The 21,076-nt window shown below is 34.3% G+C and overlaps 1 protein-coding gene across 3 annotated transcripts in view; it reads right to left on the bottom strand.

Annotated features, from left to right (window-relative positions):
• LOC150102474 (serine/threonine-protein kinase Genghis Khan-like) overlaps positions 1-21,076 on the bottom strand; it is a 550,831-nt gene that overhangs the window by 347,806 nt on the left and 181,949 nt on the right. For all 3 annotated transcript variants that reach the window (XM_090399333.1, XM_090399335.1, XM_090399334.1), the window contains exons 7-8: positions 19,996-20,139; positions 9,620-9,788 (exon numbers count right to left, since the gene is read on the bottom strand). In XM_090399333.1, coding sequence (XP_090255459.1) covers positions 9,620-9,788; positions 19,996-20,139 — 313 coding nt within the window. The remainder of the gene's footprint in view (positions 1-9,619; positions 9,789-19,995; positions 20,140-21,076) is intronic.

Below are 21,076 nucleotides of genomic sequence, written 5' to 3'. Positions count from 1 at the left end.
TCCTCTGCTTTCTTCTAATCATGTAAGAACTACAGCAGTGGCTGCTCAACATCTGTACAGTCCAACTCCAAACATATTGAATCTAGGTTTCATTATCTTCCTTCATTCTGTCTACCCTGTTCGTTGGAACAGCATTCCTCATATAATTTTTCCCAATGAAGATAACCCTCCAGCTTTTCAAGAAACTTGTCAAATGATTACTTATTTCTCCTTAATCACTTGCCCATACATGGCACCACTGTTATAAACTTTGTGACTTCTTCTCATGTGCAAGGTCAATATAAATGTGCTGCCAAGGCAGTTTTGTTATTTTTACTATGGGGCTACATAACATTGATTATTTAAAGCAATGTCTTCTCTTTACGCAGGATATGTAATATTTGGTAATCTGAACATTTATGTTATACCCTTCCAGATGTAAACTTTGCAGATATTTGTTCCTATATAATATGTTGTTTTTGCATGCAGGAATATGAGATGAAATAATAAGAACTTAGCATTTTTCTGTTTATTTATTTATTCCACAGCAACATTATTTTTGATTCTGTTCAGCTCATATGGAACTAGTGATAACCGATTTTTCTAGGTATTTTAGCTTTCAGATTACCATCTTAGTAATGTGGATGATATCATGAATGATGATATAAGAACTGTTATGCAAACAGCCAAATTAGTTCCATATCTGAATGCAAGGCACATAAAATGATAAAACTCACAAATGAAATGGAAAAAGAAAAATGCATACCATTCCTTGATGTACTAATAAAATAAGTGCACAAATAATTTGAAGATTACAAGAAAAGTGGTCATTTGTGTTAACTCCTAGCCAGGTCAAAATATACACTTTCACATAAGTGTACATTTTGTCCTCCTAACTATGCTACTGAATTTTGAGTTGACATGTAATATATATTTAATTTTGAATGTCTGAACAAATATGGTTTTATAAAACATCCTTGACTTCAAAATTGACTGAAAACATAACATGTGCAATGCAATAAACCATGGCAGTTTTATCATGTTTTCTTGATTTTTATGCAAAGGGATCTTCTTGTTTGCAGACAGTCTAAACTGTTCTTCTCCATCAAGTGATCAGTTTAGAAATTTTTGGAGAACTTCATTTTCCAGCATGAACATGAATGGTGCCTGCTTCCACCATTCATATCATACTGGGATCTTCATTAGTTGAAGCCATATGCACCAGGTAATATTTACACCTTTGTTCTGATTCATAAGGATACAATGAATATATTGAAGCATGCCTTATTTTATATATATATATATATATATATATACATATATATACAGAGAGAGAGAGAGAGAGATAGACATACATATAATGGAACCTAATTATATGTTTTTCAGAAAAATTAAGACAGCTAGTTTCTGCAAAACAGGTTCCTTAAGCTAAGGTAAACAAAATATTCAGTATAATCTCAAATCTGTGTAAATATTTAAAGTCTGAATTTTTCCAGTTTTTGATAATAAAATAATTTATCTAAAATCTGATAGCTTAAAATCAAACTGTTAGTTAACCGGAATAGTTGCTTATGGATGATTTGTAGTGATTAATCAGCTATAACAGTATTTCCTGCTGAAATGTGATTCAATCCTAGCTGACATGGATGTTAATATATATATATATATATATATATATATATCTTTAGAAGTGGTATAAATGAAGTAGCACCATATCTGGTAGTCAAGATTAGTAATATTCCTAAATTATGAACCATTAGCCCACTCACAGTGTTAACGTGCTATTGTTTTTAGAATTATATAAGTGGTACTGTCACACACACACACACACACACACACACACTACTACCAAGTGCATTTGGTAGTTGATTCATGTATAGTTCAGATATAAATTTGTGGAACAAGAGATTAAGCATCTCACACAGTGTATGTTAAATAGCTTCTTTATCTCCTTCATTCCCTCACACCCTTTTTTTTAAAGTACAAGAGCTTCTTTCTGTAGCTCAGTTGGCAGAGATGATGTCCTTTGGGGTGGACGATCTGGATTCAAATCCTGTTTAGTATGCGAAAAACTTGTTTTAAGGACTTTTCAACTGAAGATCAATCAGCTAGTCTCAGATGTCAATCTTAGGTTTTTCTTCTCAGAAACTCAGGTTTCTCATCCTGAGAGGCAAATAAACCAGCCAGAGAATAAATACTGACAGGCACAGAATATGTAAGATAGGATTAACTACCCTATCATAGCATATGGAAATAGGTTTCTACAAAGGCAAATTACTTAGCAGTGATTTGATTCTGCATGTGAAGGAAAGATGAAATGATTTTATATACAAATAAATAATACTGACATCTATAACAATGCTAAATTACATAAATATTATATTATATATATGTTTTTAATTAACCTATCATCCACACCCATAAACTAATTCTTTCTTAATTTCAAGTTTATAAATTCATTGCTTCTATATTCATTATTGAAGACCAATTCTGCATATTTTCAACCTTAACAATAAAAAATGCTTCCTAAGAGAGCCTAGTTCAGTGAAGTGCAACAAATTAATTTCATCTCTCAATGTAACAGTTGACTCTTGGTATACCAAACTTTCTCACTATAATAAACTATTGAAAAGTCCCAACCAAAGTGCATAAAATAGCACAATGCTATTCTACAGAAATTCACTACAGCAAATTATCTATAATAAACTATTCCTGTGGTTGCTATGATTATTATAGTAAAAGTTCTATGCCTAGAATATTCTTAGCACGAGGTGATTCTGCATCCATAAGACATGCTACCTGGCCACTATCCTTTCTGGGATTTGCCCGTTGCTTCGAAAATCCTCTAATCATTCATCGTAGGGCTTGGAATCTGTGATCCCTCTAATCACGACCCCAAACCTCCGACTTCTGCCACTGAGAGAGAACAGAGACTCCAGACAAAAAGCTTTTTTTTAGGGGGGGGATTTCCAGCTCTTTTATATCAACCCCTACCGGGACTCCTTGTCTGGAACTAACCTTAGAGGACAGGTTGCAATATATATACACACATACATATATACATACACATCTATGGTCACTACCTAGACCGGTTTCGACCTTTATTGAAGTGCTGTTTAAATAAAGACTTCTCTAAAAATTAGGCGGACCCCCAGACCACCCCCTACGAGTGACCGAAGGACTGTCCAACTCAGCATTGTTTCACTCAGTAACAGACTCACCCCATAACTAAGAACTTCTCAGCATTGGCTCTACCCAGTGGCAGGCTCACCCCACCACTACCAGACAGAGCCATAATCTCAGCAGTGGTCCTACTAAAAGACAGGCAAAAACCTACGCCAAGCAGAGCCTCTCACACTTCAAGGAAAGGGACCATTTCAGCAACAAAGCACATCAGTGGGAGCCACACCCAGGAGAGATACCAAGTGTAATGTAATGCAGAAGTCATATATATCTCATATACAAGTAGACAAAAGATGCTTGGCCTTATTAATAAAAATTTCTGGATGAGAGAAAGATGTAGAAAGTTTTTTTACCTTGGGTGTATTATACATTAAAGATACCAAGAAATTTTATACTTGGTTTTTAATCCTTCTCCCAAGTAAGTGAAACAAAGTTTTGCATGTGAAATATATTCATGTCTAAGCTACTTGTATATAGAGGCTATATATATATATATATATATATAGAGGCTATATATATATATATATATATATATATATATATATATGCACGCACGCGCGCGTGTGCACACACACACACACACTTCTATAAGAAAGAAAAATAGGGGAACCTTAAAATCTTTGGAAACAGCATTAGCTCCTAAACATTTAAATATTAACCAAAGTATTAACTTGCCTGAATACCTCCTGGCCTTCATTAATCAAGAATGTTCACATGAATGCATAAACACACGCAGAACATCCAGAACAATTAGAAATAATTTTTAAAAAATAACATCAGTCTTTTTTGTATAACTGCACAACAGTTGTCACCTTTGTTAGTCCTTACTGTTTTGTCTACTAGTTTATTTACACCTGAAGAAATCCTGTGCAATTGGGATGAAACATCGAGTAACTACGTAAATAAATGTTATCGACTTATTCCGGTGTTCTGCCTTATAAACTTTAATCAACTACACACATGCTTAAGCACACACACACACACACACACACCCATTATGTTATCAAAATTGCTAGTGAAGAAAGTCAACAGGCATAGAAATCAAGATAGTGTTTCATACATGTCAAACTGTATTTGGGAGGTGAAATTGGACAGAATTAACCAGATGAATGGTATCAGTGTGCAAAAACTGCACAAAAATAAGATGTTGACGAAGTTTAGATATACTAAACTTCGTCAACATCTTATTTATCAACCGGTGCGATTGTAATTACGACCAAAGAAACTATGAGTAAAGTATATTATTCCTTCTAAATGGATTGTTTGCTTTTTACTGGTTTGCTTGTTTTATGGGATGAGCCACTCTGCAACTCCATCTGAATAACTCAGCTTCAGTTGAAAAACCATTACAGCTGATTGCAAAAACACTGCTATAAGAAACTAACTGATTAAAAAGTTCTGGCCAAAGTTCCACTGGCACAAATGCTATGCTAAAGGAAAGTCAGTGTAGCACATATATACAATAAGTATCTGTTCCTGTGGGCTGCATGGGTTTCATATAATGACAGCTGGCTATACAGGATTCCTAGCACCTCAAATAAAATTCAAATTGGGCAAATGTCAACAATTATTGTCTTAACATGCTAATTGTTATCTAATTTTTTATGGGGTGGGTAGAGGCAAGTATTAAAAAAAAGTAACAATAGGAAACAATAATTGTGGTCATAATATATTGCACTATGAATTAAAATATGATAGAAAAATAAAACTATTATTATTATTATTCAAAAACGATTTCTGAATACAGAATTAAAGAAGCACACCCAGTACATCCTAGTTTATTTAAGAAATAAATTCAATGATTACCTGTTTAACTGGATAATAGCACACACACTAAAATACTTGAGCAATGCAATAATACACAGAATAGTTAACGTAATGTTTGAAAAATTTATTCTAAGACCATACAAAAAAAAAAAAAAAACTTAAATGCCATATTAATTTTTAAAAGTTCATCTCCTGGCAAGCGAGTTTACATCGCACCTCAGCCATCATGTTGAAGAAGATGAGTAATGAAATTTGAAACCTGAACCCTACACATTTCTCAATGGTTTGTTCCATATCCACTAAGTCTTTATGCCCTCAACAATTAGATCTTACTAGTTCCAATTCGCAAGGGGGGGGGGGGGAGAGCTAGAAAGTACAACAAAAATTTATGATTGATGAAGGAGTTAGGAAGTTAGCCATCATGGAATACTTAGTGGTCTCATGCCAGTCCCAAGACTGGATTAAAGGAGGAGGGTCAGTCAGATGAGTGTCGATGCTCTGACTGTAAAGAAAAAACACGAATGTTATCTGATGCCTATAGGATCAACAGCTAAAACATGCCAGCTCAGACGTCGCCTGGATCAACAAGGCCCACGATACCAATCGAGCGATCAGGGTAGGATCGAAAAGTGGAATACCAAAAGGAAACAGAAACTAACAGAACTATTATCAGTAGAAATATGGAATGTGCGGACACCCTGGATGTCAGAAAAATTAGAATTACTTCGTGAGGAAATGAAGAGATATCAGTGTGATATACTAGGATTGGCGGAGATGTGATGGACATTATCAGGAGAGATAAATGGATGCAAAGTAATATGGTGAGCGCATGACACCAAGCATTAAGCAGGAGTTGGCTTCCTTCTTAACAAAAGAGCTAGAGAGGCACTGCTAGGCTACAAACCAGTCAATAAACGAATCATAGTAGCAAGATTTCAAGCAAAACCATTTAAAATATAAATAGTCCAGATATATTCATCCACATCTGACAGCACAGATGAGGATATTTTACAAAGATCTGACAGAGACAATAGAAACAATACCAAAGTAAGATGTGCTAATTATTGAAGGAGATTGGAATGCCAAAGTAGGAATAGATAATGATGGTTGGGAAAGAGTCACGGGAAAATATGGTTTCAGAGAAAGAAATGAACAAGGCAAAAAAATATTAGAATTTGCTGTGGACCATGAGATGATGATCCGTAACACAAGATTCCAATAAAAGGAGTGTAGAAAATAGACGTGGTAATCAAATGATGGGAAATCCAAGAACATGATTGATATGATTATGATTAAAAGAAGATGAATAACATCAGTGCAGCAGTGTCGAACTTTTAAAGGAGCAGATAAAGACTCGGACCATAACTTAATGATTGCAAACATCAAGTTGAAATTAAAAAAAGAAATATAATCCCATCATCAGAAACAAAGAGATATAGCAAGAATAAATGAAGCAGAAATAGGAAGAAGGTACAGAAGAGCGTTAGAAGAGAAATTTAAAAGTGTAGACAAAGAAAAAAACTCGATTCTAAGAGTGAAAAGAGCAACGAAGGCAATAGAAGATGCAGTTGAAGAAAAAGTACCAGAAGATCAAGAAGAAATGGATTAGACAAGAAACACTGAAGTTAGTACAAGAGAAAAGAATGCTGAAGAAAAGAAGGGATCCATCAGAACAAATAGAGGAGCAATATAGAAGAAAGTCTAATGAGGTGAAAAAAACAGCCAGAATGAATAAGATGAAATGGTTAGAAGCCCAATGTAATAATATAGAACAGTACTATGGAGAGCATAAAACAAAGGAGGTATACAAAATGATTAGAACCATTAATAGAAAGTGGCAACCAAAACAGACCACAATTAAAGATGAAAAGGCAAAGTATTGATGAATAAAGAAAAAACTGTACAGCAGTGGACAAGATACTGTAGCAAGTTATATGTAGAAAAACTAGATTTAAATAGCATTGGGAAACTGAAGAATTGAAGTAGATATCACCACCAGGTAATGAATATGATATGGACATTTTAAGAGGAGAGGCAGAAGAAGCAATAGGACAGCTAAAACACAACACGAGTCCTGATAACGATAACATCACTGGAGAAATTATTAAATATGGTGGTGGTGAAAGTAACCAACTATGTAATATCGTATGGAAAGAAGGGAAAATGCCAGAGAAATGGGTAAAATCAATATTATTGACATTATACAAGAAAGGAAATAAGCTAAAATGTAAAAATTATAGAACAATTGCCTTGACAAGTCACCTTGGTAAAGTGATGATGATGGTATTGACAGAAAGATTGAGAACACAATTGGAAGCATACCTTGCAGACGAGCAAGCAGGATTTAAGGATAGAACTACAATTCAACAGATTTTGACAATGTGGTTAATAGCAGAGAAAGCTAGGAGAAAAAACAAAAACATATATACTTGTTTTGTTGATTTTCAGAAGGCATTTGACAGTATTGACCAGAAAGTGACATCAGCAGTTCTAGAATCCTATGGAATTGATAAAAAAAACTAATAGCTATATTAAAAGATGTTTATCAGAATGCAGTTGCAGCAGTTAGAATAGGTGATGACTTGGGGAAATGGTTTAGAACAAGCAGAGGTACTAGACAGGGAGACCCAATATCACCAAGCATTTTCATCGCACGTTTAGAAAGAGCAATGGACAAACTGAAGGAAGATGCCAAAGGAATATCTGTACACGGAATGAGAATTAACATTCTGATTTGCAGATGACATTGTTATTATTGAAGAAGATGAAAGAGAACTACAAAGAACACTAAAACTGCTAAATGAGGAAAAGAGATTTGGACTTGTTATGAACTTGGAAAAAACAAAGATAATGGTATCTGGTGAAAAGAACATGAACAAAAGATACAAGGGGAACATGAAACAAAAGATACAAGATTCAATTGATATAGAATATGTAGAACAATTCATATATTTGAGAAGTAAAATGACGTATGATTTGGACTGTAAAAAAAGAAATAAAGATCAGGATTGCAAAGGGAAGAACAAATCTGAATTCCATGGATAAATATCTGGAAAAGTCAAGTGATCAGCATGCAAACAAAACTAAAAGTACTGGAAACACGCATCTTTAGTGGTGTACTGTATGGATCTGAAACATGGGAAATAAATAAGGAATGAAGAAAAAGAATTTTGGCATTTGAAAGAACTTGTTACAGGATGATTCTAAGAATAGGATGGGTACAGAAAATCACAAATGAAGAGCTCAATCGGAAGATACAACCAAAAGAGAATCTAATGCAGAAGATTATAAAACTGAAGCTGCAATTATTTGGACACATCTGTAGAATGAGTGAGGACCCGAAGATAAAGACATTTATGTTTGGTATTATGGATTGTGTAAACAGAAGAGGTAGAACATACAGAGAATGGATAGATGACATAAAGGACTGGTATGGAATGGGTGTACAGAAACTGTAACACTGTGCACTGGACAAAGAAAGGTGGAAGATAGTGAAGGAGGCATCGGACACCAACAGGCAGTGAGTCCATGGTTCGTGATGATGAAGAAGTTAGCCACAGAATTCATATCAGGCTTTAAAAAAATTTGCAAGTTATATTGTTGTGAATGACTTTCTACCATCTCGTTTAATCTAATATTTTTGAAATGGTACAGATTATTTATAATCATTCAATATATATATATATATATATATATATATATATAAGAAACTGAATGTGACTGAATGTTTATAAAGGAAAACTGACCACTTTTAGGTATGTGTGATAACACTGTGGCAATTATTACTATCTATTTGTATGCTATAAAGATGTTAATGAAATCTGGTTTTGACCAGTTTACTTGTTTTGCATGATGAAAGAACAAGTTTCAAGAAAAAATCCTTCCACATGTATATCAGATTAGCTAACTGACATTCAACTGAAATGTACTTATAAAAGTTCGTAATGTCTTGGAATTTAAACCCAGGACTTTTCCTCCAAAGGGCATCATCATTACCAGCTCAAGAAGCTTAAGAAAATTATCAGATTAAAGTTGAAATTCAATTTTGGTCCATACACAATAACTAATTATATAAAGCTGGAAGTAGCAAAATAATATTAACATTTAATTGTAAAGGAAATATATCACAGTATTCTGGCTAACCAAGTCATGTAGTGCAGTTTAGTTTTCCACCACCCAACACACATCCAAATGCCTGATCTCCATATCTGTTTAGCAAATTGGGCTCGTGTTAATAGAAACTTTGTCCCCACTCTAAAAATTACTCAAGTAATTAACCCCAAAGATTGGTCGATTATTCCAGTTTATAGAGGAAACATCCCATATGTAAACCAATTCTTCCAAATTATAGTCTACTAGTACAATGAATGAATAAGAAAATAGTACTTTATTGTATAATGAAACCTGCGGGATATCCGTTATGATAGAATCACATTTGTATCAAAGTAAAAAATTGATTTATTATACACCAATCATTAAACAAATCATACTGCTAGCTCAAGCAAGCATCTGTTGCATTAAGTAATATCCTGCAAAAACTTATTTATGATATGCTAATTAATTTCTAAGAATTTTGAAATTCTTATTGCCTTGCTCATTGCCAAATCAAACATAAAAAAATGAATGACCTGTGTAGTAATGCAGTGACTTCAAAACTGCACTGAAAACCATTAGCATGAAGAGCACTTACCATCTCTGATATGCTCCCAGTCTATTCCTGTAAACCATGCATGGTTTTTGAAGTCTTCTAACCCATTCTGTCCAAATCTGCATTCTGCACTACATATTAATCTTCTCATTAAATCTTTAGCTTCCTCTGATACATTACAGTTTGGATCAATAGGGAAATCAAAGCAATTCTATAACAACAAAAAAGCAATCATCACTATAATGTTTCTGGAAATTAATAAAAATAAAACCCTGTAAAGAAATCAGAATGATAAAGTACTGAAGCAAAATAGGATACATAAATGTTTACAGCTGAAATAAAGTTCTGAATACAATCTTCTAAGTCACGTAATGTTAAAGTAACTAATTTAGATAAAATCTGTTCTCAATATAAATTTCAGATTTAGGAAAGTTCCCCAATGAAACTGTAAATCTCAGAGTAATGATACCTAATGAAATCAGATTTTATGGTAAAAACATAAAATCTGATTTCATTAGGTATCATTACTCAGTAATAAATGAGAAAACTAACATTAACATTATTATGAACTAAATATTTTTACCTATGAGAAGAACAGGGGATAAGAATCTTGGAGTGAGGTGCTCACTTTCCCTGCACCTCTGCCCATCTCTGCACATCCAAATATGCACGTGCATGCACACACACACACACACACACTTAAAAAACACACTCCCTAATTTTCCTCCAAATTAATCTATTATCTGTTAGGATTCCAATATTGTCAGATCTTATATTTCAGTCTTCAAAGGCACTTCTAAATGTCAATTAACTTAAATCTTATTCTTCCTCTGGGTCTCTTTCCTGGCATTCTGCCAGCAAACATCTGCTTTGATCATCTTGGCTCTTCTATTCTGTTTACAGGATCAACCATCAGACATTAGCTCTACTCATGTTGCAATGTTAACAATGTCAGGTTCCTTCATATCTCCATTTCTAATATGATTCTGCCATTGATGTCAACTGCTCATTGACATCATAAAAATAATGCATCATTTTTATAATGAAAAATAATGCATTATATCTTCTCTGGCACCCACATCCACAAAAGATGTATATAAAAAGTTTTCAATTTAGAAGGATAATCAGAAATCTGATGAAGACAAGTCCAGGCTCTAAGGAGAATATTCCATAAATCTGTTCACTTCAATGGCTATTGAAGAGATTGAAGTTCCAAAACACACTCCCTACAACCCTGACTTGGTTCCATCAGATTTTTGGATATTTCTTAAACTAAAGAAAGACACATATCAAGGATATTCATCTTCAAAAGGACTAATAGGTGCAAGCAGAAATGAGAAAATTGTGTGGAAACCAATCTGAAGCGTTTACAATGACGCAGCTTTGAAAAACTGTTATGTAGTGCAGTTTTGAGAGAGAGAGGGAGACTATGTTCAGAACGATACATGAAAATAAACTTCAAACTTTTATTTTTAAATTCAACTGATGTATCTCTTTTCAGTGGGGATAGTACTTTTTGAATGCTCCTTGTGTGTGCATGTGTATAAAATAAGAAATCAAAAATTTAGATCATTAATTGAGAACACTTGAAAAGAAATAAGCAATGAAAATGATTAATCTTGAATGATAAATGGATAATGGTTGAATTCCAAAACACTAAACATACATACCCAAATACATATTGTGTGTGTGTGTGCATGCATATATATATATGTGTGTGTGTGTTTATTCAAAAGGCTTCCTCACCATATCAGTTTAGTTTATTTGTTTTCATATTTAATTTACTAACTCCACTAAAAATTGCGCTAAATAACTGAAATGCTTTATTGTGAAGATTTACATAGGAGTATAAGTAAAGTATAAGTATAGAAGTATAAGCAAAAGTATGTTTACATCAAGTAAAAATCGAAGATGATGAGCTTTAATTTTAATATCAGGTTAAACTTTCTTCTAGAACGCAATCAATATAATGATGAATAACAATCTTGTCTTACTGGCATACAAGGGGATGTTCAAAAAAAGACTGAACTTTTTAAATAGCATGCCAACTGGCACAGAGAGCACGGTGCAGCTACTGAGTGCACCTAGCAACAGGTTTCAACAGCAAATTGCCATTGCCCTATTCTGCTATGAGCATTAGTAATCAAGTTACCTCTGCTGAAGTGAGAACGTGCCTAAACTGTTCATCAGATTAGTGACAAAGTGACAATGAAAGATCTTGAAGAACAATGTGTGTGTGTGTGAAATTTTACAGAGGCATTTTAATTGCTTAATCAAGCATATGGGGAGGACTGTATGAGCAGAACGCAGTACTATGAGTAGTTTAAGCATCGATGGATGAGTTAGTCAAAGATCAAGGTGGTGTTGGTTGTGTTTTTTGATTGGAAAGGCATTGTCCATTATGAATTTGTACCACGTGGTTAGATGGTAAACAAAAAGTTGTACCAGGAAGTTTTAGTGCATTTGAGGGATGCTATGCACAAGAAGAGGCCCGAATTGTGGGAAAACCAGATTGTTGCACTGGTTCATGTGTCGCTATTCATCCACAGTTAGATGGTAAAATACCAGGCAGCAGTTGTGCCCCATCCACCCTATTCTCCCGGCATAGCTCCAGCAGCCTTTTTCCTGTTAGCCAAACGTAAAACCACTTTGAAAGGACATTGTTTCCAAACCATAGAGGAGATTCAGGAAAAATGCGATAAGAGAACTGCGTGCCATCAAAGAAAGTGCGTTCCAGGAAGCATACCAACAACAGAAGAAACATTGTATCGCCAGTATAGGGGACTACTTTGAAGGGGACAGTGTTTAGAATGTTGAAAAATGAGCAATCAAGTCTTTACAGCAAAAGTTTGGTCTTTTTTTGAACATGCTTTGTATATGCAAGATTTGTTATCATCAAATTCCTGATAGGTACCCTGAAGGGGGGGTGTACAGTATGCTATGACAGTACTACATGAAAAGTTTACATTATTATTAAATCCCTATAATTTTCCTCCAAATTAGTCTATTATCTGTTAGGATTCCAATATTGTCAGATCTTATATTTCAATCTTCAAAGGCACTTCTAAATGCATCAATTAACTTAAATCTTGTTCTACCTCTGGGTCTCTTTCCTGGCATTCTGCCATCAAACATCTGCTTTGATCATCTTGGCTCTTCTATTCTGTTTACAGGATCATCCATCAGACATTAGCTCTACTCATGTTGCAATCAATGTTAACAATGTCAGGTTCCTTCATATCTCCATTTCTAATGATTCTGCCATTGATGTCAACTGCTCGTTTTTCTAATTTTTTTTGCAGAACACTGTGGGCTCTAGTCTTTGATCAACTGTTCCATTACTAAATCCAACTAACATTGGTTGGAACAGTGTCTTGTAGATGTCTTATACAGAGCTAGTTTGGTACTTTCACTCATTTCTCTGTTCCTGCATATAAATTTATTCAGATGACTCCATATTTGTTTTGTCATCTTTACTAAAATTTATACTTAAATAGTTGAAATATTTTACTTCTTCAATTGTACATCCTGAATGCAGCTGAAGATTTCAATATTCTTAACTATTTTCATGTTAAAATTTGTTACAGTAGTTATTCAATTTAATTCATAAATCCTGAGACTTGTAATGGATTCATTTATAGCAAGTGTATAAAGTAAAGATCTTAAAGAGCTAAGATTAATATCTGTATTTTTGATAGCAGTTTAATACTACTTTCTTCTTAATGTTATCCAATATAGATAATGATTTACAGAGGATAATAGTGTGCACCTTGTCATCTATTTGATTTTACATTAAGCATCTTGGACCCATTACAATTCTAACTGCTGACTTACAGCCCCCCCCCCCCACACACACAGCTTGGAAAGAAGTCAATGGACACAATAGTGTGAGGAACATACAGCAATAGCACACACCTTAATAAGATGTAGGACTCCTTTCACTGTGATAACTGCAGAAATCCTACTGGGGCATACTTTCTGCAGGTGTATGATAGCGATCAATGGGAATTTTGGATCATCCTTTCTGAAGGCATGTAATGAAGTCCTGGATTGTTGTGAGGCAGAAGTTCCATGGCCTCTGCAGAGTCCTGATCTCAATCCTGTTGAACACCTGTGGGATGAACTGGAGTGTTGTGGGAGGGTGTGGAACTTCTGCCCACAACAATCCAGGATCTCATTACATGCCTTCAGGAAGAATGGTCCAAAATTCCCACTGATCGCTATCGTACCCCCTGCAGAAAGTATGACCAATAGGATTTCTGCAATCATCACAGTGAAAGGGGATCCTACATCTTATTAAGGTGAGTATTATGGTTATATGTTCCTCCCACTATGGTGTGGACACCACTGGCTTCTTTTCAAGTAGTGTGTGTGTGTATGTGTAAGCTACCTTGTACTTCCTACTTCGCAGCATAGAAATGCTGCAAAGTAGGAAGCACTGCATGATCCAGAATGTTCAGATACCTGTTGGAGTTCAATGGTAATGCGGATCTCACACAAACAGAGGTCTGAGGCCAAACCAGGAAAAATAGGACCATACCATCACACTGCCACCTCTGAATTTTATAGTTGGGGTTATGCACTCTGGTAAGAAATGATCACTAGGCATCTGCTACACCCATCCATCTGCTCTAGAGAGGGTGTAGTGTGATTCATTGCTCCATAACACAGCTTTCCAAGCTTCCACATCCCACTGTACATGCTCTTTACACCACTGAAGATGATGCTGATTGCTGGTTCAGATAATTTTGGGTCTTGCATACTGTGGTCCTACTATTGAAACCCATGTTGTGAGCAAGGATTCTTATTGTTTTTGAGCAGATTCGTACTCCAGTTGATGCCCAGAACTCCATGTTCAACATGTGGTCATCAAATGGCAGTTTTTACATATTATCCTTTGTAGCACTCAACAGTCCTGTTCAGTGAGTGTGGTGGGTCACCCACTTGCAGTTGACTCCTTGCACTTCCATCTCAGTATGGTATTACCGATTGTTGACCTGGGGTGGTCCAATTTTTTAACAAGTTGCTGAACAGATAGGCCCCCGAAGCATGGCATCCTATCAAAATGCCACTTTCAAATTCTGTCAGTTCCCTGCTCATGGCTATTTCACCCAGACGCAGTTGTACTGACTTAGTAGCATCATATTCCTCCAATTTATACCACTTGTTACATGGCACAATGTACCTTGCCCACCATGTTGGTGCCTGTTGACTTCTTTCCAAGCAGCGTGTATGTATGTGTGTGTGTGTATGCATGCAGGTGTGTGTGTATATATATATATATATATACATACATACATACATATCAGAGATGAATAATCCAGGTGTGGACTGCACACCAATCACACCCATGGAATACCAATATCACCAATATTATATTTTTGCATTTATTCCGGTTAAAGACTCCCTCATTTGTTTCCTGGCTTTGTGATTCCTAAAATTAGCACAATATACTAATACTTCAAGAAGAGGACACTTCAACTGGTAAACATCGCACCACTTTCATGTTAATACCCCAGGTGTGAGGTCACAAATATGGACACCTTTGAGTCCTTTAAACAGATGGTGTAGCAGGTCAAATTCTTAGCATTCCAGTGGTTTTAAACATTCCAGAAGACGAGGCAGGGTGTGCAATGAGACAATAGCACCCAGAAATCAGCAGCTGTGATTGGTTATTGTATCAACCAATCCAACTGAACATTGTCATGAGTTGCTCTTTTTGTTTTCTGAATTTCATTTGTTTTTGCATGCGTGAAGTGTGCACTGATGTGTTTAGGACACTGAGATAGACAGGTTTTTAACATATATTTTTCTATAAATAATTTTATAGAAATTATTTATAGAAAATAATTTTATTTTCTATAAATTATTAAATTAAATTATTTATAGAAAAAAATTTTCTGCTCTGGCAGAAAACAGGACACTGAATGTCCTGTTTTCTGCCAGAGCTTTTTTGGATTGTATGGTTGTAGTTGAAGGAGGTAAGCATCGTCATCCTCTTCCAAATTTACTCATATTTATATCTTTTGAGTAATTCATATATACCGACCAAATATAACATTCTCCTACTTTATGCAGACTTGGTTACAATTAATTGATAAATTCAAGTATTCAAAGTTATCGTACAATTAATTGCACTGGACCAATTAAGATGAACACTGATGCGCTATGCACTTTTAAAACTTTCATACATTGATAAAAATGCAATTATATGGTCAAATTGATGCGACTTTTGTAGAATGGTTGCATAAGCCACACAACAGCATGCTCAACTGAAATGGACACGTGATGCTATTGATATACACCCTCTGTCCAAACAAACTGAACTTTTGATAGAAAATAAAACACAGGCCAATTATAATTATTCAAATAATTTATTTCAATCAATATACTCTCCCTCAGCTTCGATACAGCATTTGACAAGGTCAATTAATTCGTTAAATGAGGTTTTTTTTTTTTTAAATCGCTTTTTGGGATATTGCTGAGGGTCGTGGTTACTGCAGCTTGAACATTTTCAATGATGTCGTATCGCTTTCTTTTCATCGGCAAATGAAGTTGGGGGAAGAGAAAAGTTTTATCTCGAGAATTTCAAGATAAAACTCACCATTGACCGTTTGCCCAGGCAGAACGAATTCTTTGTGGATAATGCCCTTGGAATTGTAGAAACAAATCAGCATTGTCTTTACTTTTGACTTCTCCAAGCGACTTTTTTTCGGATGCCCTCCTCTTCTAGTGGTCTCCACTCAGCACTCTGGTGCTTTGTTTCGGGCTCATACTCAAAACGCCACGTTTTGTCACCAGTAACGACCATTTCAAGGAAGTTTGAGTCCTTACGAGTGATGATTTTAATTAGGTCCTTGCAGTGTTTAATTTGATCAATTTTTTGGTCGTCGGTCAACTTGTGGGGAACAAATCGCGAATTCAATTTACGAAGGCCCAAGCTCTCGGTCAAAATGTTGTGCACAGTTCATTTTGGAATCCCCAATTCATCTTCAATCGCTCTCATGGACGATTTCGGGTTTTCTTTGATGAAATCACACACTTTTTGGATGTTAACTTAGCTCAGTCCGGTTTTTGGACAGCCCGGCTTTTCGTCATCCTCAAGCGTCCTACGACCACTTTGAAATCGCTTAAACCACTCATAAACTTGAGTACGGGATAAGCATTCATCACGTATGCTTTTTGAAGCATTTGATGCATTTCGGTAGAACTTTTACCAAGTTTAACACAAAAGTCAATCGCAGCTCTCTGTTTGAAACTCATTTTTTGACCATTCGTCAAAACACAGTCACTCTTGGCCCTATAACTCAGCTTCTAATGAAACAAATGTCATAAACAGTTGACACAACACTAATGAAGGTTGCTGCTTTCAACAACAAAAAGATACAACAGGTGGCGCCACTAGTTTCTTCTATTTTCGAAAAGTTTGGTTTATTTTTGGAAAGACAGTGTATATATAATAGACTATGCATTGTTCAACACTACATTCACACCATATAATGGTACTGTTTTGAACTGCTTTTCTCTTGGTCTTGTCACTTGCATTTTACAGACCTACAAAAACATGAAGATCCTTGTTATATTCATATTCATGTGATTTTTCAAGTATTTGACTTAAAGTGTAAATGAGATTTTGGCAACCCTTATTATAAGGCCTATTTGGCTTGACCATCTCCAAATTTGCTCTTCAAAAATTTTTCTTAACCTCTTCTTAAATACCATTACACAAATCATACCTGGAACATACACCAAAAAATTCCTTTGTAATTCTCACATTTAGTTTATTTCTTTCTTTTTTTTTATACATGGATACCATGATAGTTCTACTCCAGAAGTAGGCCTTCATGCTATACCTTCTGAATTACGTAGCACACCAGCTGTAAAACTTTTGTCTTCATTGAATGTTATCTACTCCAGCTGCTTTTCCAAATTTCAGTTTTTCATGCTTTTCTACCACAAGTATTGATATGTACTCCTGAACACATTCATCTTGAATAATTTCTACCATCTTTCTGTGAGGGATTTTATTTAAGAGACATTTAACCCCTCAACCAGCCACAACGTCTATAGATGCCCAGCTAAATCTGGATACGATTCTGTAACACCTATTGAATAGCATGGATAAGAAGTGCAATTTGATCTTACTATTTCATCCACCTTGGCTAGTAGGGAGGTTAAATACTTCCTCCAAACATCTAGGATATCTTTACTTTCAATTTTTATATCAATTTTATCATCTGGTTCCTTTTACAGTACTCATTCCACATTTCAAAGCTTTTTCAACAGGCCTCCAGAACAGTTTGCCACCTTTCAGATGTTAATCTTCTATATTTTTATCATGATTTATGTTTGGCTACTTTTATGAGCTGCTTTGTTTTCTTACATTTCTTTTATATTCTCTCAGAGCACAGGCTAACTCGTTAAGGACTTCTGATACGATTTCATGACAAGTCTACTTGTATATAGAGGCTGCTGATGCCTAGTCTTCAAATTATTTACCTTAATATTCCATTATTATTATTACGGCTATTATAGCCTGTTTTTGTTTAAGAGTGTCCCTTATTTTAAACACATTGGCTATTTTTACTCAAAAAAAAAGTATATGTATATTTTAGGCATTATGGGTGAGTATTGAAGGCAATTATAGCAGAATAAAAGAGAAGGAAAAATTTCTACATACCTTGTTTTGATACTGGGATGTCTTCAAATTCCATGTTTCTGCTGAAGGTTGTTTATAACAAGGGGGAAGAGAGCGGGAAGAATAAACTGGAAACCCAGGTTTATTTTAATAATATATATATATTATTGTGTTTAAGGGTGCTTTTTTTGGGGGAAGGGTTTACTTATGGAAAAACTGGGGCAGGGGAGATTTTTCCCATAAGTAAACCCCCCCCCCAAAAAAGCGCCCTTAAACACAATAATATATATATATATATATATATATATATTATTAAAATAAATCCCCCACGCTCCCTTCCCCCTTGTTATAAACAACCTTCAGCAGAAACATGGAATTTGAAGACATCCCAGTATCAAAACAAGGTATGTACAAATTTTTCCTCCTCTTTTATTCTGCTATAATTGCCTTCAATACTCACCCATAATGCCCTAAAATATATATATAATTTTTTTGAGTAAAAATAGCCAATGTGTTTAAAATAAGGGACACTCCTAAACAAAAACAGGCTATAATAGCTGTAATAATAATAATAGTGTTTAAGAGGAGTAGCATGGGAATTTTCCCAAAAACAATACCTAATTAATATTCCATAATGCAAAGCACATTTCCTTCTGGACATGTTTTAACCTTTTTATTGTGGTTATATCATGGGAATTAGATCCAGGAATGAGATCAAATAAACACAGAAGTTCCTTTCCATGATGGCCTAACTTTCTGAGTCCACTGTAGTGTTCTGATTTTTCTATGCTTATAGATAACTGTAAGTATAGAATACCTCTCTGGTTGAATCTATCAATTTTTTTTTTTTTTTCCCCAGAGCTTGGCACCAAGTTTCCAAGGTTTGATTATTATTTTTAAACTTTCTCTTGAAGAATATTTGTATATTTGAGTTGACAATTTCCTCCTCTAAAAGATGCTTCACTTGATTCTTTTTGAAATTTTGTATGTCTTTCAATATGGTATTACTTTTCATCCTTCTCAAATATAGTGATCACTTCCTATTTCAAATCCCTGGACACTTTTATCAGCATGACAATATTGCTACTAACAATAACACTGTCAATGAGGCTTTCTTATTTCTTGTCTTATGTGTTAATGTGAATTGTGTGCATCTTTATGTTGGATCATGGTGATAGTAATGATAAGTACATGTCCTGAACAGAGATTCGACTACTTTTTTCAAATTTCAAATTCAAATACACACCATTGACAGGAATGTATAATTTTAGAACTCTTAACATTAACAACTTTATGGTAAGAAGAAAATTATTTTTATTTATTTTATTTTTGTAAATTTTTTCTTACCATCTTTTTTACATTCGCAACTATAACATGAACTTATAACACTTTTACAGTGGTTCTAAGTCCAATTCAAATATCATTTGTTTTCACAGTGTATAATAGGTAATATACAAACACAATATATTTTAAGTACAAATAAAAATAAGCAGATAACCAAATATTGTACTGTATATATTTTTCATAATAGCATATTCAATTATTACAAAAACACACTCAAATCCATGTTATCAATAAAAATAAACTATTACTCATTGTAATTTTTTAGAATTATTAAAGGGAGGGGGTAAAAATGGGATGGTCAAGTAGTTAAATGACTTCTGTAACAAAAAAATTAAATAAATAAATAAAAAATAAAATGAAATAAAAAGGGGTGCCTATTAAGAAAGTTCAGGAACCTTTGACTTATAAAACAATAAATTATTTTGAAAACACTTACTTTGTGGTTCATGATTTTGCCATAAGTTTCTACTAGAGATTCTGCATAAAAGGGTGTTTCTCCATATAACATTTCATACATACAAACACCCAATGACCACCAATCACATTCAGGTCCATACTTTCCCTGGCCATCTTCCATAGCCTAAAAGTATATAATAGCATATTAACAAAAAGGATATAACTCTGTTTTGTTAATATAAATATTTGTTAACATTTATATTAACAAACCTATTTATGCTAATATTCTGAATACTCCATGCAAGCGCATACACAAGTGGTGATACAGGGGGAAAAAAAGCAATTACAAGAGGTTTGGATCCTATTCTTAAAAAGCTCCTCTCTCCTCTCATTATGAAAATCAGATCTAGTTCCCAACATAGAAAAATCTTATACACATATATTGAGCAATAGTTATATAACATTGCTCAATATATGAAAAGGATCTTCTTTACATTATATATTATTAACTTCTATTATGTAACTGGAGATACATTCCAAGCAAAAAAAAAAAAAAAAGATCTGAAAGTACTTGACTCTGCATTCAGTCAAGAAACACTGATGACACTAGGGATTAAAAAACACCCCAAGGATTTTACCAACTATTGAAGAAACAATAAGAGTTCAAAGGTTCTCAAGTACCTATTTCCATTCAATGACTTTCTAAACCTAAATACTACAGAAAAAGTAGTTTTGAGTTTCCATCTGAATAACAGAAGAACAAGCCAGTAAACTTATGCAATACTTGGCGCATGCTTACTGATTCATCATAGTTCTAAAAGATTTTTAGTTTTCTGTTTCTTTTCATTAAACATCGATTATGAATAACCCTAAATGATTTTCCCCCCCCTCTAATCATGGATGGAATAAAATGACTAGATGGCAGAATATTAAAATTCTCAAAACTGGGCCTTTTTGTGTAAGAAATCTCAGTAGACAGTGCACAATTAAAAGAAATATTAAGCTAGTAAATAAGTTCATTAAAATTTTTTAGACATTTATATTTCAAATATATTTATATTTGAACACACACACACATACACACTTCAAGCCTTTCAACAGATTCATTACCATGTTACTGT

This window comes from Typopeltis vanoorti, chromosome 10 (genome assembly GCF_054136105.1).
Source record: "Typopeltis vanoorti isolate ZY-2024b chromosome 10, IOZ_Tvanoo_1.0, whole genome shotgun sequence".
In the NCBI taxonomy this organism is placed as follows: domain Eukaryota; kingdom Metazoa; phylum Arthropoda; class Arachnida; order Uropygi; family Thelyphonidae; genus Typopeltis; species Typopeltis vanoorti.
Note: the sequence above shows the minus strand (reverse complement) of the source record. Positions and strands in the feature narration are given on the sequence as shown.